At 42.9% G+C, this 26,057-nt stretch overlaps 1 protein-coding gene across 4 annotated transcripts in view; it reads right to left on the bottom strand.

Annotated features, from left to right (window-relative positions):
- The window catches only part of schip1 (schwannomin interacting protein 1), a 240,416-nt gene that overhangs the window by 7,672 nt on the left and 206,687 nt on the right, over window positions 1-26,057 (bottom strand). For 2 of the 4 annotated variants that reach the window (XM_085371734.1, XM_085371735.1), the window contains 3 exons: window positions 3,352-3,470; window positions 1,907-2,024; window positions 1,091-1,288 (listed from right to left, as the gene is read on the bottom strand). In XM_085371734.1, the coding sequence (XP_085227860.1) occupies window positions 1,091-1,288; window positions 1,907-2,024; window positions 3,352-3,470 (435 nt within the window). Of the gene's footprint in view, window positions 1-1,090; window positions 1,289-1,906; window positions 2,025-3,351; window positions 3,471-10,119; window positions 10,507-17,587; window positions 17,874-26,057 lie in introns of those variants that run through there. The other 2 variants (XM_085371737.1, XM_085371736.1) reach the window with 2 other exon arrangements.

Here is a 26,057-nt window from a genome sequence, read left to right on the forward strand (position 1 = left end):
CTGGGAATCACCGTTCACCACTTTACATTTGTAATGAACGCAGTTTAACAGATCTCTGGTGTTGCGGAGAAGGCGGGCAGCTGTAGCCTTAAAACATTTTAAAATTCACTGCGGGTCGTGTCCGCGTGTGACGGTGATGTCTTCTGACTGCTGAGCACTGCTACATCCCTGAACACCAAAGTCGATGCTTTCTGGCATATGAATTATAGATGGACCCGGGCGAGTTGCCCTTCTCGTTTCTGAATAAGTAAACAAGTTCTGACTTCAAGTGCGCGTGGAAACAAAGTGTGCATCTGTGACACCGTGGATGTGTGAGTGTCCCTTGGCGTGCGTGCTCCGGAGGAGGCAGCGGGGCAGACATAAATGAATGAAATAATGATGAGCAGGGCTGTCATCACCTTCCTCTCTTTAAGAAGAGGAGAGGAAACAGAGGAGGGGTGGGTGGGCTTTGACTGGTATTTGTTTCCATTACATCCCAGCGTAAGCCGTGTCAGAAAAGTGCCACTGAGAGAGAGCATGTAGAGGGCTACAAGACGCGTCTTCCCCTGATTATCAGCAAACAGTAAAAGTGTCAGTCCTCAGGGACATCACCTAAACTGCTCATTTTTCACTTTCTCTAGGCTTTCACTCTTGGATAAATAAAATTATTTATGGCCTAGACATACTCTAAACCTTCTCTGAGCAAAAGTAGAAAAGCTTCTAAGTAACTAAGGTTGTTCACATGAGCTTCACGAGCATCTTGTCTTAAAGAAGTCACCCGCTTGAGTGAGTCAGAAGTCAGCTGTTAGATCCATACACTGTTAAAAGTGGTCTTTTTAGTCCTGTAATAATAATATTTATGATGTTTTGGCCACTTTGGACCCCAGAAGAGAAAATGTAAATTACACTGACAACATCATCACCCTGTTTTTTAAAAAACTAATTAATTTTAATCAAGAAAGTTTAAGTCTAATAATAATTGTGTAGAGCTTAATCACCACTCCGTCATGCCATGACTTGTGAAAGATCAAAGATTGTATGAGTAACACACAAAAAAAGGAAATAAATGAATAAACAGCTAAACAGACAGCCTCGGATTTCTGGAACTGACCAGGTCAGCCACTGGTGACTTTTTGCGGTTCTGTTTTTCAACCTCCACCTGCATCTTGGCCATGGGCTTGGCCATAGCCAGGGCCAGTTTAGCCTCTGCTTGCAGCTTCTTCTGTCGACTCAAGAAGTCCATGTCCTCCAGAGACTCCGAGTCATCCTCTGTGGTGTCCCTGTCCGAGTAGGAAGAACTCTGTTTGGACTGCAGGGAGGAGGAAGGTAGGGAGTAGGCAAAATGGGAATTGGATAATTGAAGGAGAGAGGAGACACAATTGGAAGTTAGAGGGAAAATAACGTATGGATCACACAAGAAAGAGGAAGTAATAAGGAGTTAACGCTCATGACTTCTTGGCATTTTGGTATGCAGATTTTAACACTGATGAGAGTGTCATTATGCACATGGGTGCGACAAGGCTCAAATTTGATCTTTCTCCCTCTCATTTTGTTAAGTATGTCTCAGTGTGATAACAGGTTATTGCAGCCAGTCATCCGTGGTCTCAGCGAGCACCTACCAAATTGCTTTTCCTTGGAACTGTGAACTGGTGAACAGCGCAGAAAACACGAGCACAGAAATTCATAAAGGTGCTAAACTGCCAGTTATCTCTCTGATTCATATTGAACACACTATCCCTCCCACTAATCTGCTTTCATTCTTATTATTTCTTGATTTTCCGTTGATACAATCAAATCTTTACGCTTTGCTACTTTCACATCATCATTACATCGCATAGTGATATCAGGATTTAAGTCCTTTTTTTCTTCTCCATTTTTGAATTTTGCCACGGGCTTCAGTGGTGGACGTGTGGGCATCTGTGCATACCATAGGGGACAGAGGTGTGTCCAGGCTAGTCTCCGTCTTGCTGTCGTCTGCATCGCTGTCCTTATCGCTGCCACTATCGTTGACAAAACAGATTTGTAGGTTCATCCCACTCTGCAGCCTGAAAGAGAGGCGTGAAAACACAGAGAAAAACAATATTAGCACAAAGCGGGCGTTAAGTTGGTTCACTTGTTAGTTGATTCTGCAGTGACTGACGCAGACTTGGAGCAACACCAAAATGAACACTGATGCACTGCTGCTCTTACAAAGAGTGCTGCGAGTGTAAGAGAGCAAACACAAACCTTGATGTGCTAAAACACAGAAATACGGGAATAAGAAAGAAGATCCCAGTAGAAACAAGTGCCCTTCATGAGCAGAGAAAAGTGCCAGCTGAAGATAAAATTAAAGAGAGCTCTTGTTTTTAATCATCTCCCCTTTGCATCGATCCAGGTGGCCTCAGATAGGTCTGCTGCAATCTGCCTGGACCAGAGGGGGTGTATTTGTGCCATGGAAGAACAGACTGTCGCAAGGTGTAGCTCCATCCCACTGTGGATCAATAATCTGCTTAATTCAATAGAGTAATTACAAACAGAGGTGATTGATTACATAGCATAGATCCAATCAGTCCCAATAAAAATAGGACCTGAGTGGCTGGTTGGTTTTTTGAGTGAGAGAAGGAGAATCAAAACACTCTCTGAATTGCACAGACCACTAAAGTGACTTTTTGACAACTAGGAGACGATACACTGAAGTTCAGCAATAAACAGTGTAGGGCCTGGCTGATATATGTATATATATATATAGTGCTTGGCAATATAAATCTGGCTCAGACATATTAGCATTGGTTAATATATCAGCTGACAATTAGCACTGAGTAGAAAGAGATGGAAATGCCTGAGACAGTGTCATAAGATGTAAACAGTCTTTTGGTACTCCAATATGAAAAATTCATAAATGTACTAAGCTCCTCATTTCAGGGTTTTCTCGAGAACATCATGTTAATGTCAAACTGATGAGTGCATCTTATTTTGCACAATACTGCCCTTTGACGATTAACCACAAATAATGAGAAATCCACTTGATTCGAATCACGGGGATACGATGAGCACTGCAGTTCCAGTAAGGTACAAGTAGGAGGTTGTGTGTGTATGTGTGTGTGTTTCTGTGCATACACACGTTGGTATTTTCTTGGGAAGTGAAAAACCACAAGGTCTGACTATATGACATTACCCCACTCAGCTGTCAATGACAGTAAAGAGAACTTGATAGATATACATTTTGATTCAGCGCACTTTCACATTTAGAGAATTATGTGACCGCATAACACCCTCCACACACACACTTCAAAATAAAACAACAAAACAAACGAACGAACAACAAACCGCACACAATCAAACACTTTCCAAGTGTTAGTCACATGCTTATACGAGAGATGTCAGCTGTGTTACCTTGAGGACAAACTGGGTTTGCCACTCTTGCTACAGCTGGTGTAGATGCCCGGCCCATCATCGAAGAAACTGCCCAGGGCCAACTTCTGCCTGATAGACTCCCGCTCATTCTTCTGGGCCTGCAACAGTAAAATAACAGGATTTGGTTACTTTTTGTGATCTTTTTGATGACTGATATTGCAGTTTCGAAATTAGGCCAAGTGTCTTCCCCTTTAGTAAGCTTCATCCCACAGGACATGCACAGATAGAAAGCAGTGCCACCCTGATCACTTTCTGACTGTACAAACCAAAGATGCAAGCATATCTATAGCAGCATCTGTCTTAGCCAACTTTGATACAAAGCATGGTGTAGGCTGATTTACTAAAAAACAACAACCTGTTTTTGAAATATTAGAGCTTCAGAAGTTGACAGTACCAGGATTCACCAGGAGGTGGTACTGTTGATTCAGAGAACAACACTTGATATCTCAGACAACGTGCAAGAGTTTATATAGAATAAACCCCTGAGAAATTACTCTAATGCACATTTCATGCATAATTAAAGGTGCAAGAAATTCCAAACAACACAGTTTGAGTTTCTCTTGTCTTGCCTCTTCCCGTAGCTCAGGACAGCTTCAGCACGGGTGGTGCTCATACAAAATCGCACCAGCTACCCATCTCGCCTCTGCTGATAACAGGTGAACACAGCAGGCAGAGATGCACGCTACTAGTGACCCACTTAAACTGTGGCGTCACATTTTTGAAGGATTTTGAAGCTCTGCAGAATTTTTTGCAGGTTGTTTGATACACAGTTGCCCCAAACACTGCAGTGCTTAAACGTCCTTCTCTCAAATGGGAGTCTGGGGACCTGAAGGGAGGGAAAGGTTTACAAAACAAAGCTTTACATGATTTGAGGTTAAATCAACTATTTGGTTTGTGCACAGCAAAGCTATCCATAATGATGACATATTAACGTCTTATGGGAACCAGGGTACTGTGCTAAGATATATATCATGTAACTGCTACATTCCTGCTCTGTCTGTAGTCTCTCTCTTTCCCATATTTCTGGCCTGTATTTCTGTCTTAGAAAAGGCAAATTGGCAAAAGGGAGAGCGTAAGACTGAGGTGAGAATGTGCTAAGCAGGAAAGAGATACCTGTGGTGTTTGCCTGACTGATAGTCACTATTCCTGTCTTTGTGAGTTTGTCCATTACTTTATCTCCTTCCTATTTTCATGCAAACCATCTTAAAACTTTTCACCTTGCTCATCTGTCTTGTTGTTTCCATTTACATGCTTTCTTCTTCATCTTCATCCTCAGGCCCGTCCTAACCCTTCCATCAAACTCTGTTCGTTACGCTACTCCAAATCGCACATCACACCTTCACCGCTCTCCCACTCATTTTCTCAACTCCTTCTCTCCCACCTTTCCTCTCTCACTGCCTATCTCTCTTGACAATTGCGTGCAGGCGTTGGTGAGAGTGCCTTCACTGAGGACAAATTAACATATTAACATAATCCCACTCCACACAAGAGGCCGCAAGACGCTCCTTGTGCAGTGAGCACACACACACATAAACATGCACTGGCATGTTGAGGAGCGGACCTGGCACTGCTCTGTTTGAGACACTCCCTGGAGAACACACTTGAAAGTTTCAATTCACCGCTTCAAAGGTGCAACAGCAGCCTGTGTGGCACAGTGCAGGTCAAACACGTATACTACACATCACTCATACTGACTGCAACAAAGCTGTCACTCATGTTACTCCACTGAACAGTAGCTCCAAGCAAAGGTAAGAATCAAAAGCAGCAGGCTCACTGAGCATCGGTAACTGCATGCTCCGCTCATGTGGTGAGAGCTAAGAAAAGACTAAAATGAGGGATGGGAAGGAATTCTTCACGAAGGCTCAGGGGATATTTTGGATGTTATTAATGTCACCTTAACAACAGGTAAAGACATGCTGAAGACCTTATGTAGGTGGAAATAAAGATCCAGATCTATTTAACAGCTTTGTGTTTATCCAGTTTTTAGTAATGTTTTACTATTCAGCTCAGCAGCACAGATTTACATTTAATGTCCAGTCATCAGAGTTCAGAGTTTTTTAAAATACATTAGTGATGCAGAAGACAAAGCATATGCTGCAATAATGTGCAACAGGGATGCCCAAGGACACGCTGGTTACTGATGATATTCAAGAGCAATAATTAACAGCACTGCTTATGAGTTTTACTGTTATACTCTTAAGCTGGTTCGACTCTATATAATGCAAACAATGAATACAGGAAAGCCAGGGCTGTTTTTAATCTGAATATTTTCTCAGTCAGCCGAGAAATCCTTCAATTCATTCAAGGTTACATCTTCACATTCGTGTTGTCTGTCTGACTAACACTGCAGAACACAAAGATATCCACTTGGTAATTATATGGTATAAAACAAGGAGGAAAGAAGCAGACCAGCGGGTTTAAGAAAACAGCCTATTAATGCAAGATAATTCTTAATTTTATTAGGGGGGTTATATTGGCTGGGTCTGATTATTGGGGGGGTCATAACCCCCCTAACCCCCCTGGAAATTACGCCCCTGGCAGGTATAGTCGTGATGCACTGTCAAAACTGATATGAAGACACACAAAACAACATTACGTTCCATAAAGAAGTGGGAAAATCTCTGGGAGTCAAACTGTAACACTGATCTGCAGTTGGATTAAAGCCGGATTAATGTTGTTGTGTTTGTGTCCGTAAGCATAGCTCTTTGGCTACACAGAGGAAAGGATTATTACAATCCAACCAACCAGAGGCTATGGAGACGCACATGCGTGTTGCTGGTGGTGATAATGTGAGGTGTGTGGATCTGACACTGCGTGGTCACTGGCTAACGACTTGTGACTGATAAGTTCTTATCTGGTGAACTTACCCTGACAAATTCTCATTTCTTCGGCGAGCACCATAACGCACTACATATTGGTTTCACATTTGTTTGCCCACATTACTGGCTGTTATATTGTTGACATCGCCCCCTGGTGACAGTAGACGACTACATCACGCAGATGTGGCTCTGCAAAGCTCTGCACCTGACACCTGCCTGACAAAACAACTTCCTCTCATTGAATAGGCGTCATCTGTTATACTGCTTGTTTGCGTTGTGCACTTGTGTGTGCGTGCAGGTGGTAAAACAGTCATCATGAGAGATCCATAAACCTTTTAGAAAGGTGTTGAATATGCAACTAACAAGAGGAAGTGTGAAATGGGCAGAAAAAAAATGTGCATGTTTTTTTCTCTTTAAATGTTAATATTTCATATTAGTTTCAGTTTCTCCCTTGACTGAAAATCAGTTTAATTACATACTTTTCAAACGCAGGAAGCTATCACATCCTGTCACAGTTTCCATATTCACTTCCACCTCTTACAGGTGTGACTTTTGAATGACAAGCAAACCTTGCAAGTCACAGGCTCCAGGCACACAAACCCTTTCCATTAGGTTTGCTATTCAAACATTCTTCCGTGCGCTTTACTCTGTAATTTTTCTGCTAAATATCCTCCCAAAGAAAGAAGAAAAACTAAAAATCCACAAAGCGCAAATGAGCATTTCCACTTGATGATGACATGGAAAATTGCTGGATCCATTACATTAACATTTTAATGCACGAAACGAGTAAGAGACACCGAATGAGAGATCATCCTAACTACCTCCATCAGTTCCTGGCCTAAACACTAGAGCCATCACTTTCCAAATTAGATTGGGACCAACACAATTGGACTAATTTCTGTTTTTCCTCAAAATCACCAAGCAATTTCCTCTGCTGAAAAAACCCTCATTGACAAAGGCATTTCCTCCTCTCCACTCTGCAGTACAACCATTCATCCGCAGGCCTAGAGGGTGATTTAGGCCTGGCAGTGGACGACAGGGTGCTTGTTTTGAGCCTTCAAATCTTCCCTGAAAATCTATATTAGAGAAGGGAGATGAATTTAATTATCCGCACCAGCAAAGAGCATCCTCCTTCTGCCTCCCACAAAATTGTTGGTTCTCGTGGCCAGAATTTTTTCAGTGGTTAAGATCTGAGACGTGTTTACATGTAAATGCTGATGTGCATGAATCAGTACAGCTGTGCTTGACTTTTCTCTGATTTCAGTCTCTGAAAGCCTTCTTTTACTGTAACTTAAAATATGTGGTAGATAGTGTTTCTTTAAAACTTATAAACCCCTTCACTCCTTTGCGAAGGCTAAGGAATGTGATCAGTGCTGCATACTTTATCTTTTTTTTCATCAAGATTAACCCAAAAAACTAAAGGCTGAGTGTCTGGAGACTTGGTGGACAGGTGGAGCAAGGGAAGTGCATATTAAAGTTTGGAACAGATGGGGATCACTTTTGTTGAATTTGAGACATATGGTATTGGCCTTGGCTGAGGAGTGCTCTACAAGGTTTCTTCATCTCTTTTCACACAATTCCTTACAAAGTGGTCTCTCTTTTTCTGCACAATGGAGTCTTTTCAGTGACCCGGACCTTACTCCCTGACTGAGAACAAGAACCCACTGTTATCACACATGCACTTCTTGTGAGCACAGACTTCAGGTCTTCATGTATATTATTAGTAAATGCACGACAGTGGAGCACACCTGGGCATGACTGGGTGCTTGTTTTCAGCGAAGGTGCTGTGTCGATGTGCGTGTGCGTTGCTGCGTTATGAAATTTCTGTGTGATGGTGTGAATCCAAACGGGGATGACTTCACTCACATATATTTTCCAGGACTAACAGTGGGATGCTGCTGAACCCTCAGCTTTACAAACAGAAACAAGGCCAAAAAGTCTTCTGTGTGAGCCAGTTGTTATGACTGTGCTACATACTTTCACATTTCACACAGATGTTCTTGCAGGCTTAGAGTAAAACTGGATCAACTTGACTATATTTAAAATTTAAAATGTAACATCGAGGGGAAAATGCTCATTTCTATTTTTGCTTTCTTGCTTGTCTGCACTGTCTGTACCACTGTAATGTACAATTACAGTTCGAAAACAGTGAGTGCATGTCCAGCAGCTGGTAATCCATTACACAGCATAGCTACCGTACTTAGAAGCATATCTAAAGCAAAATAGCACATGAGATTTTGTAACCCCTAAATAAATCAAAGTGAACAAAGTGTCAAATCTTCGTGGTCTTCTTGGCATACAGTTATACAATGACTTTCTGAGGATGGCATCTGCTTTATGAGGACAGCTTTACACCCTGTAGGCTAAACTGACTGACTACTGGAAGAGCCTTCCCATCTACACGGCAGTGATATTCTCATCTCAGCAGCAGAGGAAGCGCACAGATTTCTTTAAATGTCTCTAAAGAGGTGTGTGCTTGTGTGTGTAAGACTGTCTTCAATTCTCATGCTATCTGAGACCCGTCTGTCCAGGCAGTGGAACATTCCATACAGATAAGAGACCTGACCTTTGACCCCCCGTATAGTTCAGCTGCAGGTCAGTGCAAGGCTGCTCCTGTCACTCAGATTGGAAGGGAACAACTCAACAAGTGGCACTGGGCTACACATGAATGTTCATGTGGGGTAAAAGAGGTGGGGGAGGGTTTTGGTGGGAGAAAGGAAAAAAAGAAGGGGGGGGGGGGGGAGACTGACAAAGGGAGGCAGAAGAGATAAGGAGCATGAAGTGGGTTTGGACAGGACAATGGGTCCACCATGTGACACTAGAGCATTCTTTCAAGCAGAAGGGCCGAGTATTTGTAGAGCAAAGTGCAGCAGAGTTACAGAATAAAGTCCTGGTTACTCATACTGTTTTGTCATAACAGTGGCCCGAATACGTAAGTGCTTAAAAGCCCAAACTACATCAGCCTCGGTCTTTGAGCTGCATTCACAGCTGTGCACAACACGCAAAAGTGGATTAAATGGAAAGTTCAGCCATTTGGAATTTTTTTTTATTACTTTTCTTGCTGAAAATCAAATCAGAAGCTGAAACTCACTATCACGTCTCTGCTCAGTATGAAGGTGAGTTAGTTCACCGAGGAGACTGGGAACTAACAAAAACTATTAGCCCATTAGCTCTCTCTCTAGAGCAAATCCTTGAACTAGTGATGTCAGACTTACACAGTGCAGTGTTGCGTTGGACTATTTCTGAGCCAGTTGCAGTAAGAGACATTATTATATTATAAAGACATCAAAACACTCAAAGGATCCCTGAACTGAAATCTGTGGGAAAATTCCACCAAAGATCGAGGTGGAGGTTTAACTTTCAGGGCACATGAGCTTTTAAAAACTTTATTTTGGGCCTAAATCAGGAAAACGTTTGAAGCATTTTTATCAGATTTTAAGCAGATTCTGTAGTTTTTTTTCTCCCCATGACCATTAAAGTTAAATTAAGACCTCCAAATAACTTCCCAAATAAGTGCCTTTAAAGGTCTAGAATAACTTGGTGGAGTCACTTTATGAAGGCTTTTACTCACAGTGAGGTTAATGGGCCATCATGAAACGCACAATTTAGTGTATTCATTGGATTGGATTAAACAAATAAAACATTTCATACTGATTATAAATAAATTACAGATGGCTGCATTAGGAACTGAGTTAACTCCGAACTCTGTAGTAGCGCTTTTACACTTTGCATTAAGTTTGAACTTCTATTTTTGTCACAAAACAGAACAAAAGTATGTTCAGTGGTTTAAGTTGGCAGACACGAAGTAGAAGAAACCTCCAACATAACCACGGGGATGGATATTACCTAAAATAATCCACCTGCTGACTTCACACACTTTCAAATCATGCAATTAATGATCAAAATTTGATTCCATACTTTCTTTTACCTCTTTATAATCATCACTGAGGTAGAGACTGGAGGCTTGCCTGATGACATCATCCACCCCTCCACATACATCCGTTTTATCCAGTGCCTCCCTCATCCTTCTCTCCTTCTCCGTTTTCCTGTCTTTTCCCTTCTACGTCCCAGTCAGTAGGTTGTAGTCCACACTGACTCCTGAGCTTTAGTCCAGTCAAAATGCATCATAATCCCAGTCAACTGACCCCTATCTACTCCTCTACTGGTGTCTTCTCCTCGTCTTACCCTAACATGTTGTGACGCTGTTTCTCCTTCCCTGCACTTTCTGAATACTCTGCACGCTCGGTCTATAGGTTCATTCCGCCTCTCCCACAGGACTGAAAAAGCATAGTTGTCAGAGGTAAAGCCCCTTTAGACCCTCCCTACCTTCCACCCTCTGGCCAGGGCAGCCTCTCACAGCTCAGGACAGGAAAGAGAGAGAGAGAGCGAGGAGAGAAACTCAGACGGGTGTTTGTTTCATCTTCATGCCCTGACATGAGGACAGCAGCTGCTCACCACCAGTTTGAAAAGAGACACCTCAGCGATGGGACAGGGATATCCGCAGTATGTGTGTGTAGGGGACTGTGCTCGCCCATGTGTGTTTTCGATGGTTTTTGTTGTGTCTAAAAGCCCTCCTGGACGTCATCTCTCGCTCTTTATATTTCTTCCCAGTCTGTCCCACATAGGATTTCTGCGTATGATAAAACTTTGCAAATCAGACTATACACTGAAGGTGAATGAATGTTTAAGAGTGAGCATATGTAACAGAGAAGGTGGTGTACTCCCTTCCTGCTAAGGTAAAAATAGTGCCTGGTCCAGACTCCAAAGCCAGCAAACCCCACAGCCCCGGCCAGCTAAATAAACCCTGACAGAGCACAATAGACCATTAGTCTGGCACACAAGCACACACACAGTCACTCACTCACTCATACACACAAAGATTGCTTGTGCCTTGTATCGGTGACTTACAATTTCAATCTGAGCTCTCCATGGTGTGTAATGATCTCATCTTTGTGAGACGTTATTGACCCGTGACTCATATATTTGTCATAGCCGCCCAGACAGAAAATTATATCCAGATATGGCTGCAGCTTCACACTGCAGGGAACATGACTTCACACAAACACACGCAGTCACACACACACCGTCAGCTGATTACACAGAAAAATGGCCGGTACGACAAGAACTTAGAATGACAAATCTGGTACTCACTTATATTTTTACTTCATAATGACGAAATGTCAGCACATCTCTGACAGATTACAACTGATGTTATTGTTTTTACTCCTTCCTGTTAAAATTTTCAGGCACAATGCATTCAATACACAGTTGTATTTTAGAGGTTTGTTTTATTTTATTTAATGGAAAACAAGATACATCAAACTTTGTATTTCCAAAGTTGGAAATCTGAAATATCCCAGAAGTGAAAGGTATTTTACACATGCAATGTTACCTTGTAACATGTGTGCTGCTTCTCGTATACTCTATAAGGCCTTCCCAGGCCACGAGGATCATTTCCAGTAGTTAGTGTACTAGATGAGAAATAAGATAACTTGGATAGATTTCCAGCCTGATTGAAGGTGGAGGGTGTTAGCTAGCTAGAGGGTGTATCAAACAGCATTAGTGACCATGCAGGATCCAGTGCCATCCTTAGTTACCTTCAGAATCTGTATGAAATGAGGGTCATCTCAAGGGCACAATTGCCCAGGACCCTCAGCAGGTTGGGGGGAAGATCATAATGACCATTTGCTCCATCTGACATTGTAATTTGAACCTTTTTCCTCACAATTCAAGGTAACTTTTTGTTTTGTTTACTGTATTTCATGTTTTGTGTGTACTGGATTATACGTACTCTAATCTTTCAAACATTCTTTGTAATTCATGTGGGAAAACAGCTTAAGATATTCACGATATATTTGCAGCAGTATTTTAAAATCATTATTACGTATTAGGAACAACAAGTGAAACTATGGTACCCTTAAAAGCTTTGTATAATTAGACAAGCTAACCCTGATCTCAAACAGAGTAGACATGAAAGTTAAATAGAGGTTTTTTTTTTATTTTTGAAGCATTAAACCACCGCCTACAGGTGGCTTCAGATGATGTATCACGCTAAACAGTGAGGGATCTAAATGAAAGACAAGGATATCAGATAAGAAATAAAATACCCAGCCAAGGACAAAGGGGGACACGAGGATTGTGAGGAGAAGACGAGAGGGAGGAGAATGCCAAGTGGTACTGATGAACATGAGTCACATTCATCTGTTTCTCTGCTCAAGAGTGAGAGAGCGCGCAGATGAGAATAACACGAGAAAAAATATCAAAGAGGAAGACAGTTGGGGAATAATGCAATTGGATGATAACATCAAAGAGCTTTTGAACACACACACACACACACACACACACACACACACACACACACACACACACACACACACACACACACACACACACACACACACACACACACACACACACGCAGAAGGGTTAAGTGGAAAAAATAGGAAGTGGATTTGATTCAGTGTTGATCCCTGTGGATTATGGGCAGAGTACAGCGAATTGTCTGGCTGTCTCCTGAATCCACCCACACTGGGGTGCTGCTGGGGACAATACATGCAACACACACATACATGCGCAGGCTGATAAAGCCAGTGGTAGCCGTCAGCGAGAGCGGCCTGTTTGGAGTTAGAGGGTGGGGCAGAGTTTGCCCCGCTGGATCTCGACTTCATTACTGAGGCTGACTTCATCGTGAAGGTGAAGTCACTGCTGATTCAAGTGTGATAGGAGGCTGGGGAGGAATTGGTTACCTGGTCTACCTAGTCAAAGGAGGCAAACAAACGCACATCCACTCACTAGTGCAAACATTCCCTACTGACAGTTCAAAGGCGAAGTGAACTGTGGGTACTTTAAGCTACATTTAGGACACACACACGAGGCTGCACACATGCAAGTTAGTTCTTCTAGTATAGGTGATGACTTGACTTTATGGTCAGCTGTGAGAGCGAGTATGAAAGACAGAGAGACACATACACACACAGAAAGGCTTATTGTTCCAAGTGAACAGAGGGTGACTGTGGGAGAGGGTTCCTGGCACCTCCTGTACGCCTGGGATCCAAGGCCAGTGGCGCTATGTGTGTTTCTGTACTTGTATATCTATCTTTGTGAGGACCAATACAGAATTGAGAACTTAGGGGTGAGGACACTTGCAGGAAGTGAGGACAGTCTGGTTGCTCGTCATTTTCTGACACACTTCACAAGGTGTGTTGAAGGGGTAAGACCTGGCTTTAGGATAAAGGTTTAGCTTTAGGAAATACATAATATTCCAATGTCCTCACAAAGATAATAGTAACAAACGCATGCCTGTGCACATGCTGTAGAATCACATCTTTACTGTTTATCATCTTTCTAATATCTGTATGTCATTATCATACCAGTTTTACTGACACGTTTGAAAGTAACGCCACATATTCTCATCTGATCTTATTTTGGAAAGAGGAGGAAAAGAACGGGGTCTGCTACCATAGCAACGTGGTAAGAATTTCTCCATGGTGATGCTCTGTGTTCCAAACAAATTGGGCTGTGAAAGGAACACAGGGCAGCCCATCGGGAAGTCTGCAAAACTCACACTGAGGCATGCTTTTGAGGGAGCTCCAATTCTGGTAAATTGCACAACATTAAACATACTGTTAGAGTGATGTTAAGGAACTCAAAACTCATGCAATCCCAGGCACATACATCATGATGCAATGCAATTAATCCAAAAATGATACGGTCTGGGTGTCTTTTAGGGAAAGAAATGCTCTTATTTTCCCTTCTGATCTTCCTGTCCATATAGGCAAGGGAATATGAGTTATGAGTTTTATGTTAATAATACGATATGCACAAAAGTTTTTAGTATTTTTTTCAATATAATTTCATAACATTTCCCTTTTATGTGTTGGCTCTGTCCTGAGTTTAGTGTGACCTACAGTATAACCTGCCAAAACAGTGGTGTATCTAGGTCAGCCAGATAAATCGAAAGGTATTTCAAGGGCCACATGCAACCTAATTTGATCTCAAGTGGGCCACACAAGTAAAACCTCCACACGGGCTACAAAGAAAAGGTCTGAAAACGTCCACATCCAAAAATCCAAAACACATGATGAAGAGCTCGACACGTCTTAGGAAAAACAAATGAAGTTTTGAACTATCAGTGTCAGTTTTTCCACATTACAAAGAAACACTGTGCTTGTGAATCAAATAAATATATCAGGACCACATCTTGGCTTGGGTAATTACGACATTACCCCATGGGGGATGTTTGTCAGCAAGAAGGCTTTAAAACCGACAATGACTCAGACCTCTGCTTTGCACCAAAATTCATCTAAAGTCCAAAAGTTAAGCCTTATTTACTTATTTACTGGACTTAGGGCCAGTACTGCTAAAGGACTGATTAAAAAATAAATCAGAAACATGCCCAACAAGCAACATGAGCACTGGAAAGAAGTTGTACAGCATCACATGCTTGTGCATTAAGTTTGAAAAGCTTGAAAAGAAGCACATAAAGCTCAAGTTAGTATTAGCAGAGAAAAGGGAATAAGTTTAAATACATATGTTTATCTCTGTGTAAACTTATGCCTTTCACTTACGTTATACAAACATAATGTATTAAGGTCTATGGCCTAGTGTACTATGGAAAACAATATTGACAGTAATTCCATAGATTTTTGCTTATTGCACCAACTTATCGATTGGTTCTGTCAGGCTGGAATGATCTACCAGTGCGATCTACGGCACTGTACTCTCATTTATAATTCATTAGGCCACACCTCATATACAGTTACACTTGAACTCTCTCCATCGTTTTCCAGTCAAGCTTGGAAAACTGCATGAGCTCATGTAGCCCCAACATAAATATACATATGTACATACAAATACTACGCGTAGGAGTACTCAGCATTCATGTGTGCCCCCCCACACCTCCAGGCCTTGGCAAGCTGACAATATTCCTCCAGCCCAGGATGACACACTGTGGCCAAGCTGATAAACCTCCCCATCACCCTTCACCCTACTGGTTATTGCTGCTGCTGCTGACAGCAATACGGCGCTGCGAGATTTATAGATTTACACGAGAATCTGAAAACAGGGCGGCATACCGAGACCTCAGACTCGAGTAAACACACAGAGGGTCTGCGTGCTTTTGGCTCACTTAAACACTTAATGAAATGAAGTGCAGCACAGAGATAAAGGAGATCTAGCAGATGATTGGTTATTAAAGAGACAATGTTTTCCTCTTTTTGGACTTTAAACTAACTAGAACCTTAATCGATTGATGGCTTCAGATGACTGCGGGTTAAATGGCTGCTTTTCTTGTTCTCCCAGGGTCAGCCTGCCTCCTAATTGGCTAATGGTATCAGACATTAAGTGGGAGCTTGCCTGATATGGTATGTGGGGAATACAAAGGGAAGAAAAGAGGATTTAAACTGCTAACCTCCAAACACAGAGGACCACACCTTATTTAAAGCAGGACAAAACACTGATGCTGATCTTAAAAAAAGAGATGGGCACATACATGGCCACACTGACCTCTCTCTATTTTCCACTTCATCTACTCTCTGACAATTTTATGTCACATCACACCCCTCACTCTTTCCTTCTCTTCAATCCTGTCTCGCCATTGCCCTTTGCTACTTACCAACCCTCTGTGTGTGTGTGTGTGTTATTCTGTGTGTGTGAGGGGCGCTGTCTGCCTGCTGGTTGCCAGGTTACCAGTCTAATTGAGAGGCCTCTAGAGAGTAGCTGTTATCAGAAGAGCTTGAACCTCTTCTTCCGCTTACCGCTCGAATTCTTTCTCTTATTTTCTCCATCTCGCTCTTTTCCAGTATTTTTGCCACATTAAAGCCATCTCTGCTTTTAACTTTTTTAACATCTCCTTAATTTTCCCTTCCTCTTTACTGGAGATGATTATGATTATTTTTTTTCATGTGTATTATCTATTATAGTTGCCTTGGAAGACTGTTCGTCATTGCTGTCTGCACACTTCTTATTGGACTTTGCTCAGCCAGAGGTGTCAATTTTCTTACTGTTTCATCTCTGTCTTTCATCTGTCATCTCCACTATCCCTTTGGCGTCTCTGGTTATCTTGTGCTCTTTCCTTCATTCCTGCCATTTCTCAGTCACTCAATCGAGCCTTTATCTGCCACAAACATGGCAGGAAATCCTTATCCCATTACACAACTGCTCCCTAACCCAACACGAGCGCAAATCCACCCTCCTGACACGCAAATACTGATATGTGGAGGACGCATAGGGAATAATACAAATATTATATCTTTTTAAGGGCAGTTTATTGATTCCATAAGATAATCTTAAGAATACAGAGCACTTGCATGAAACAGCCAAGAGATCAGACTGCACAAATGTGGATAATTGTAGAGACTTGAGCATTTGGGAACTGTTAATAACCCGCTTGGGAGTACGCTTGATCAACTCAGCTGAAGGTTTCATGCAAGTGAATTTGAGCTAAATGCAAAATGTTGCGGTTAAAGGACAGAATATGGAGTTTTCATCTTGAAGTTCCATATTACATGTTGATGAAACACTTTAAGTACACCCACAAGGCCCATCCATCTCTCTGGGACTCTCTGCACTTGTTTCTTCTCATCAAAGAAGCTCCATCTTTTCCTTCCTCGCAGCCTCCCCCGGCATATCCCCTCATTTCTTGTGCCTTTCATCTACCTCTCTGCTTGTTTCCACTCTCCATCTTCACTGCATTGCAGATTTTCTTCCTGAGAAGAGCTGGTTATAGAAAACCGGATGCACAGCTGTGATGTGATGCTTGCCTTTAATCACAGATGCTTCATTTCTCCCAATTCTTAGTTAGATAAAGTGGGACAATGCTGTCACATGTCCCACCAGGGTCACCCACACGGCCATAAACATGAATCCACACACAATCACACCCTCCACGCATTATCATTTAAATATTTATCACAATGTTTTCTGCACCATACAACGAATATTGTTGCGCCGCTATATGAATCTCACAGCTTTGAAAATCCTTTACAGCGGCTAGTTGTGAGAATAAAAACTTGCAGTTCCATGCAAAACTCATGCTTCCATGTTATGGGCGTTGTATGACGAGGAGGTGGATGGGAGTTAGGACATTATTCCCTGGAGTCAAGTTCTCTCTTAGCAACCAGACAGCCATCAGATTCACAACACAATCACGTAACTGCAAAAGACAGAGCAACACTCCCACACAGGTCTGAGTCTCAGTAGTGACACACAAGTCCTGCACATGTGTGCTGAGTGTCCTATTTTCAAATGTGACATTTAAAGCTTCACTGTAGGGAAAACTTACGATTTATAAAACGCTACACGTAACAAAATAAAAAGAATCATCATCAATTTGCGCCTGTAAGACTGCCAGCTGAAGCACAGCAATGTTTGTTGTGTCATTTTGGTCAGACAAATACCTGGTACGGACAGTTTTCCTGGTGGACCATCCTTCACAGCATCCTAGAGCGGAGCTGCCTGAGCTGGAGGAACAGGAGCGGGACTGGGATAAGATTCCCAGCCCTGCAGTGGTATTCCAACGGAGAAGAGAGGAGCGATCCCACTCAGCGTTTGATCCAAACTCAGAAAAATCTGTCACTACCACTGCTTGCCTCTCGTTGTCAGTCAGTTCAGTCTTCACCCTCTGCTTTTCTGTCTCTTTATGCTTGTTTTCTGCTCTGTCTGTTTGTTAACAGAAAAGGGCAGGGTCTGATCGCTGCTTCCCCAAAGCTGAAAGAGGGAGGGGAGTGAGAGACTGGAGGAGGGGTGTGAGAATAAGAGAGGGAGGGAAAGACGCTGTGAAAAGCAGAGTACACTCCCGCTCGCCTTTCTCTGTCTGCTTTGGACTGAAAAGGGGGAGGAGCTGTGGGGCTGAATGTATGCCCAGTGGGGAGAGGGGATTGTGGAAAAGGGATGAGGGAGGGTGCGGGTGGTGTGGGTCTGGGCCAGGATGTCATTCAGCTGTTTTATATAAAGTCATACCAGATACGGAAAGCGGACCAAAGACAAGGGCAGTGGAGAGACTTTCATTCCTTAACCTTTATCTTAATCTGCATGTGTGTTGCACAAAGTGGCACCGAATAAAAGCTCAACCTGAAATGTGTTGTAATCAGAAAGTATGCGAAAGCTGAAAGTATCAAAAGCTGGCACTGAATGTTTGAAAAGACACAAATCATTCACTTATTTAGTTATTCCTCCCCAAACATTCCTTATTTAAAGTGAAGCAGTGTGTCTCTCGCTTAATTTATGCACACGTTTTTGTGACTTTTGCCTCACTGTGTGAAAGTATACATGTTCATCTTCAGCTTCCCTTCATTGTCATTCTCTCCCTCGTTGTAAGATTATAATCCCACAGTGGCAGATGGCCGGTCTATAATCCACATGCAGGTCAACCTCCTCAGATAATCTCTACCTTCTCTATCTCCATCTATTTGTTTTTAATTCCAGTGAGATGGATGTGTTCTTCTCGTTTTTTTACTGTAACCCCACTTTTATTTACTTTAAAATGACTGCACAAACACTCTAAAATAGTCATTTTAAGCTTTAAACTACACAAACCAGCATACTGAAGCTACAGAACTGTTTGGACTCTACAGTAAGTATCTGCTTTCTTCCATTATAAACATTCCCATCAGAGGAAGTGGAAAAACTTCCAACAGCGGTTTGGAGGATGTGAGATTCTCATGCCGTTGCAACATGCATCTGTTTCAAGTTTCATGTTTGTCTTTTGTGGGAAGGTAGCTAGCCACTCACTAACCCTGTTATCTCATCTGTCCTCCAGGCCAAATCTCTCTATCCGATATTGATCTTTGTTGGGTGACGCTGCTTTTCCGATAAGACCACTCTTGGGTTTAATGACCTGGATGTGGATCGATGAACTCCCTGCTCTGATCTCGCTGCTCAAGCCTGCGCATCATTGGCTCTGGGTTAGCTTTCTGCACGGTGCCCAGCTGGGGAGGGCTGGGGAGGGCTGGAAGAGCGCCCATACTGTGACACTCACCGATGATATAATTATCTTTGTATGATAAACCTGTTTTTTTCTCATAGAATACCAAATGGGTCTCATAAAAGCACTTTTAAGCTTACAAGCATGCATTAAACAAGCTCAAAGTGGCTAAATATGAAGAGGGTCAGGACATCCCAAATTATAGTGTATAGTACAGCTTCCAGATGTGCATTAAAGCAAACAACTTTAAGCTGTTATACAATTCAAAAGAGTGGAAAAAAAGATATAGAAATGTGCTCAATGTGCAGCTGTAATGAAACCCAGGCAGTTTTTGGTGTGCATTTGGGCATAAACGTATTTATTTGTGCTCTTAGGCTGGCAATTATAACAGTCTGTGTGGAGACTGGCTTGCTTTTTGGAGTCAGCTTTAAAGTACAATGTTCAGCACACAGATTCATTTTTCAGCCCTAGAATAGGTTGCAGCTTGATCAGAACTTTCTAAAAACTGAACAGCTATTGTAGGTTTGCTTTGGTAGTTACTTTCTGCCCTGTAGCAATAAATAAATAAATATATAAAGAAATAAAAATAAAAATCAGTAAAATATATTTAAATTTAGAAGAATTGTTTTGAACCGATGGATGGATGCATGGGTGGATGGATGGATGGGTGGATGGATGGATGGATGCATGGGTGGATGGATGGATGGATACATGGGTGGATGGATGATGCTCCCATGACGCTTGTCAGAATTTGAACTTCTCTCTCACCGACTTTTGTATAACATATTCATTTTAAGTGAAACCATGAGTGCGAGCCTATGTTTAGGCTCCACAGGTAAAGAACATCAGCATGAAACAACTTCCCACAAGCAATGAGTCAATGACTTGATTCAGTCCAGTATGTGGAGCCTCAAGATGCTCTTGTGTTTTCCAATACAGATGTAGTCATTTCACTCTCTGTTGCACAAGTATATGCATCCAGCCAACACTACAAAGCAGTGAAACAACTTTGATGTCCAACATCACGAGCCTAGCTTTGATAGAGGAATCCACAGCCACCCCCTTTCCCCTCCTCTGTCACCATGGCAGCAGTCTGTCTGAAGACACCCCCCACTGACCTTCACAGGGTTGTCAAGGTTACAATCTGAGTCACAGCACAGGTGGAGACGGAGAGAGCATCTCTTTATTCACACCAAGAAAAGAAACAATATCAGACTCCATCCAGACTGCACACTGTGAAGACCCCCACTCTCAAATTACACACACAATTATATACACAGAGAGTAACAAGCACACAGAACAAACAAAGTTTTAAAAAGCTGTGATTATGTAAGTGACCTAAAACACCACAAAGAAAACCCAGAACAAAAATTATTAACTTGAGTCGGGCAGACTGCAGTTTTGCCTCCCACTCACTGGCCACGTTATGAGATGCTAAAACTAACTCACTGGATCTCCACCAGCAGTGACTTTCTGCTAAAATACAATAGCTGCCTGCTGATTCTAATGTAAACTCTAACAGTCATATGTAATTTATGCCTGCACAGAGCAGAGGGAATTGCTGTTGTGTGTGCCACTTGCTGCGAGAGTATGTTGTGTACACTGAGGACTCTTCGCTCATTCTTCTTTTCCTCATCTCATTTTGCACATCAAAACAACACTTGTGTGTGTGTGTGTGTGTGTATTTAGCTTTGCGATGTGGGCATATCTGTACAGGAAAACAGCAGGAGTGAATACTTCATCATAAGTAAATGATCACTGAGTGAATAATACTGCTGTTCATTCTTCTGTAACTAGTGGGATACAGAGCGGACAGGAAGTGGTGCTGTAGGTGGGAAATAATGTCCCGTAACACTCTGCAGAGCTCATGGAAAATACATGAGTCTCAAGCACGCTATGACACCTCCTCTCTTTCTCCGACAAACAGCTTGTCCTCTCTCTTTTTATCTGCTGTGCCATCTACCCCTCCTTCCTCTCTGTCTTTGGCCTTTCAGCATAACTACATTTGATTTCTTTTGCCACTTTTCTCCATCTTCCCCCTCATTTCCCCCTAGTGCTCCTTCTCTGCTACCCCCCCTCGCCCCCTCCCTCTGGCTCAGCGGGAAGAGAGGAGCACAGATGCTTTTAGCGAGCTGACATTTTGTGCCAGTGTAAAAACACTGCATAGCAAAGCAGGTTGGCTCAGTGTGAGGGCCAGATTCTGGCGGTAATGAGCTCACTCTGACAGGGAGGAACTGATGTGGAAGGCCAAGGAGTGCGTGTGTGTGCGTGTGCGTGTGTGTGTGTGTGTGGACGACCAGCCACTAGAGGTTGTTCTAATGAGGACTCTATGCCTACGGTTTGTGGTGGAAAGACAGGGCCTGCTGTGATCACTAGCCTGTATTAATATTTGCCTTGCATTTTTAAAGGCGCATCAGTGCATTAACATTCAAATACCAGCGAACTAAATGACTAACTGACCACCAGTTACACTTGTGCAATGATGAAGTCCATTATGAAACAGCAGTTGTGAGTCACAGAGAATAACAAGCAGCTGAGACAGAACTATGGCATGGTATGTCTCCTTGGCAGCAGATAGAAAATGGCAAAAGCAAAAAAGATGGCTTGAAAACACAGAAAAGAACAGATTTTCTAACCTCCCTCTCTTAAGGGTGTGTGCAAAATAGTCTAGAATAAATATGGGGGAGGGGGGCAGACCAAACTGAACATTACTAACTAGTCCAGACTAGTTAGTAATGTTCAGTTTGGTCTTCTGGAGGTAGTTCTTCACTAAGAGCATATCGTTACTATGATTTGGGTTGTTGTTGTGTTAGAGGACAATGTTTCCCAGTGTTTCCCTGTGGAGATCTTTTCATCTCATCTGACCAATCTATTATTTTAATAATAATAATAATAATAATAATGGATTGCATTTATATAGCACTTTTCAAGACCCACAAAGCGCTTTACAATTCCACTATTCATTCATTCTCACACTGGTGGAGGCAGCTACTGTTGTAGCCATAGCTTCCCTGGGGCAGACTGACAGAAGTGAGGCTGCCATATTGTGCCATCGGCCCCTCTGGCCATCACCGGTAGGTGAAGTGTCTTCACCTACTGGTGACCAAGATTGTCCGAGCCGGGGCTCGAACCGGCAACCTTCCAATTACAAGACAAATTGCCAACTCTTGAGCCACGATCGCCCTCGTCTGAAAACAGCTGCAAATAATTGTCTCAGCCATTTAGCTCGATTAATTCCTACCTCACTCTAGACCAGTGATGAACTCATTTACATTGTGGGCCACATACAGCCCACTTTGATTATAATAATAATGGATTGGATTTATATAGCGCTTTTCAAGGCACCCAAAGCGCTTTACAATGCCACTATTCATTCACTCTCACACACTGGTGGAGGCAAGCTACGGTTGTAGCCACAGCTGCCCTGGGGCAGACTGACAGAAGCGAGGCTGCCATATCGCGCCATCAGCCCCTCTGGCCAACACCAGTAGGGTAAAGTGTCTTGCCCAAGGACACAACGACCAGGACAGAGAGCCCGGGGATCGAACCAGCGACCTTCCGGTTACAGATACCCTTCCCAACCCCCTGAGCCACAGTCGCCCCAATGTGGTGGCGACTAACCAACCGGACACAGTAGTGGTAGACAAGCGGAGGAAGACGGCCGTAGTGATAGACGTAGCGATACTGAATGACAGCAACATCAGGAAGAAGGAACATGAGAAGCTGGAGAAGTACCCAGGGCTCAGAGAAGAGCTCGAGAAGATGTGGAGGGTGAAGGTAACAGTGGTCCCAGTGGTAATCAGAGCGCTCGGTGCAGTGACCCTCAAGCTAGGCAAGTGGCTCCAGCAGATCCCAGGGACAACATCTGAGATTTCTGTCCAGAAGAGCGCAGTCCTGGGAACAGCAAAGACACTGCGCAGGACCCTCAAGCTCCCAGGCCTCTGGTGGAGGACCCGAGCTTGAAGGATAGACCACTTACAGGGGTGAGAGAGGCCACATTGGAGTCACATCTGATGCCTAGCGCCAATTTGTGTTCCTGGCCTTATGTTTGACACCCCTGCTCTAGATCTATTGTAGCCAGCTTTGCCATAATCCAATTACAAAGTAAACATGCTCTCTGTGAATCTCTCCAGTCAGTCAGTCACTCTGGAGTTTGAATGAGTGAATATCCTAGCAGGATACACCCCGGATGTCTCATTGGCCCATCACAGAAACACAAACAACCACACACTGTCATACTCACACCCACTGCCAATTTGAGTCTACCTGACGAGCATGTCCTTGAAAAACCATCCTGAAACCAAGAACGTCCTGGCTGTGAGGTGACAGCGCTAACCACTGCACTGCTGTAATGTACACTGGAAAAGCATAAATGTCCAAACCTTCCCCCACTTTTAGCTACTGATTTTCTACTTGCCTCTGTCTTGGCTGATGATGTTTACTGTTGGTTGGAGCAATTAAAAAAAGCATTATAAAGAGGTCATCTTTTGCTTTAGGGACACGACAGGCTCAAACTTTATTTTTGTTCTTTGTTTTAACTTCACAACCTTCACAATGAAGTGTTTCATTAGAAAATTATCAGCAGGTCAGTCATTAGCTGCAGCCCTCCCTTAATCTGATGAAATGTGGTTTTTTTTGCTGTCGGTATGTGAAGGGATGAAAATGTTCTGTGCTCTCCAGCAACAGATGAAGATCTCAGCATGGCCTGGCACAATATCTCTTTCTCTGTCTCTCACATGAACAGACTAACAGCTTAGATAACACACAGCCATGGAGACAGAAAACCTCTTTTTTAAAATCTGCCTCTTTCTGCAGACGTGAATAAACACGTTTCGTATTTTTAGACTTCGTTTACAGCCCACATCTCTACCTCTTACACATGCACACATACACCCAAGCACACGCTCTATAATTAGGAGCAGAGAAGACCAGTGTTTCATGTTTCAGCTCCACCCATGTAAATGCACAGAAACACAGGCTACTACGTGTCTCTTTGTATATGTGCATCCATCTCTGACCAGAGATGGATAGGTGATGGATAGGAGTTTTCAATCCTTTACTGGGAGCAAAACACCCTCTTTTCTTAAAGCAAACCTTGTTTTTTTTTATTTTTTATTTTTTTTTATCTCCGTCATCCCTGTTTTTACTTATACAGCCAGCCTGTGTGTAGTGTATGTGTGTACTCGGCTCAGCTCTGAAGTGGCTGTGTTGTATGCATTCTGACACAAAGCTATGACATTGGAGGCCATCTCCTCGCTGCTACATAAACCTCTATTTCCTCCACAGCACGCTCTGCCACTCACAGCCTGCGCCTCTCTTTGATAGTTTTCATATAGGGTGGAGAGGGGGAACCAAGCAAGGAGGGGGGAAATGGTGTCCTGCTGTTACTTTGGCTGTGTGAAAACATTAGGCTATAATGCCTCCTGACAGCTAGAGGAAGAAAACAATTAGCTTGGAATGGGAGTGGGAACAGTAGTGAAGGACAGGGGACGTTTTAAACGGCGAGGGAAAGGGGAGAAGGTGAAGATTTGCAGCAGTGTAGTAAAACGAGTCAGAGCCTAAGCTGACTTCCATGCCGGATAGGATATAACACATGCTGAAGAGAGGTTTTGACTTTGCATTTTATCCACCTTTCTCACACTGTGGTGAGTCACGAGTGAGTAAATCAGTGGAAGGGTGTGCTCGCGTGAGCTTTTGTGAGTTCATCAGTGTGAGACAGAAGAGGCAGAGGAATGTGTAGCTGTAGGCTGTGAATTTCCACCTAAAAGTGCCATTTATCTCCAGTCACAGCGGTGCCTCTGTCTAGTTCCTGCTTGCTCGCCTGGGTGACATCACTCTCTGGATCATCAACCAAACTGGTAGTGCTTCCACTTTAAGTACCCAGATGGGATGCCCGTCTCTGTCAGTTTAGCCACATCTATACTATCACAGTATTGTTATAAATACACATAGGTGGTGTTTTTGTGTCAGTTTACTGGTTCTGTGGAGATGTTATCAGGCAGCTCATTAAGCTGTACTTTGACACCAGACAAGAGCAGTTTAGGCACCACTCCCATGCATGCCGTCTAAGAAACTTGAACTTAGTAACGTGTGGTTTATCTCCGATGTTTGTGTTGCCTTTGTGCGTAGACTTTGCAGGTAGATAAATCTAAGCAGCAAAACATCTGATTTTGGTATACCAGACTAACTAAACTGTCAAACTGACTTCACTTATTCACCGGTCGTTGGATGTTTGAGGGTGTGGGGTCAGTGTGGGCCTACTCAGTAGACAGTCGGCCAAGAGGCACATTAGGATGAATGAACAAGCTGAATCACCATTAGTGTTAGAGCTAACTGACTGACTGTTCTTGTGAATCACTGATTTTTACCCATTTAAGGTACTTTATTCTTGTGTTTTGCTTCTGTCAGCTTCCCTTCCTCTTTCACCAGGAAAAAATAGAAGAAAAAGAAACAGCCCACTGATAACACAGGTGAAATGCATTAACCGTCTGCACTTTATCTCAGTCTTTTATTCTGTGTTTACAGAGCAGACAGAAGACGTGGTTATCCAGAGGCAACATAAAGCTTTTGATTGCCTGGCTTTTTGTCGTGGCTAGTTCTTTTAGCAGGGCTTTGTGTCTCACAAAACTTTCTCTGCCCCTTCATTCAAAGCAGCTGTATGGTGCAAACATTTGCTTATTTAAAACAGAATTCAAACACACGTGTGCAGCACATTGTGTTTTGACCAAAAAAAAGGGGCAACAAAGAAGGCAGCATGAACCTGCTCTTTGTTAAAGGGTCACAACTTCATTCAAAGGAAAATGAGATCTATGGATGTGCATCTGGTTCTGTTCTGGTTCTATACTCAAAATATTGAACTTTTTGAGCAACGCACAAAGTCAAAAAACAACATCTCCCAGCAGAAGTATGTCGTGCACTCAGTTATAAATACACTTAAAGCTGCT

Source organism: Diplotaxodon limnothrissa, linkage group LG14 (genome assembly GCF_057381915.1).
Source record: "Diplotaxodon limnothrissa isolate DT_005_m linkage group LG14, D_limnothrissa_male_GT1.1, whole genome shotgun sequence".
Classification (NCBI taxonomy): Eukaryota; Metazoa; Chordata; class Actinopteri; order Cichliformes; family Cichlidae; genus Diplotaxodon; species Diplotaxodon limnothrissa.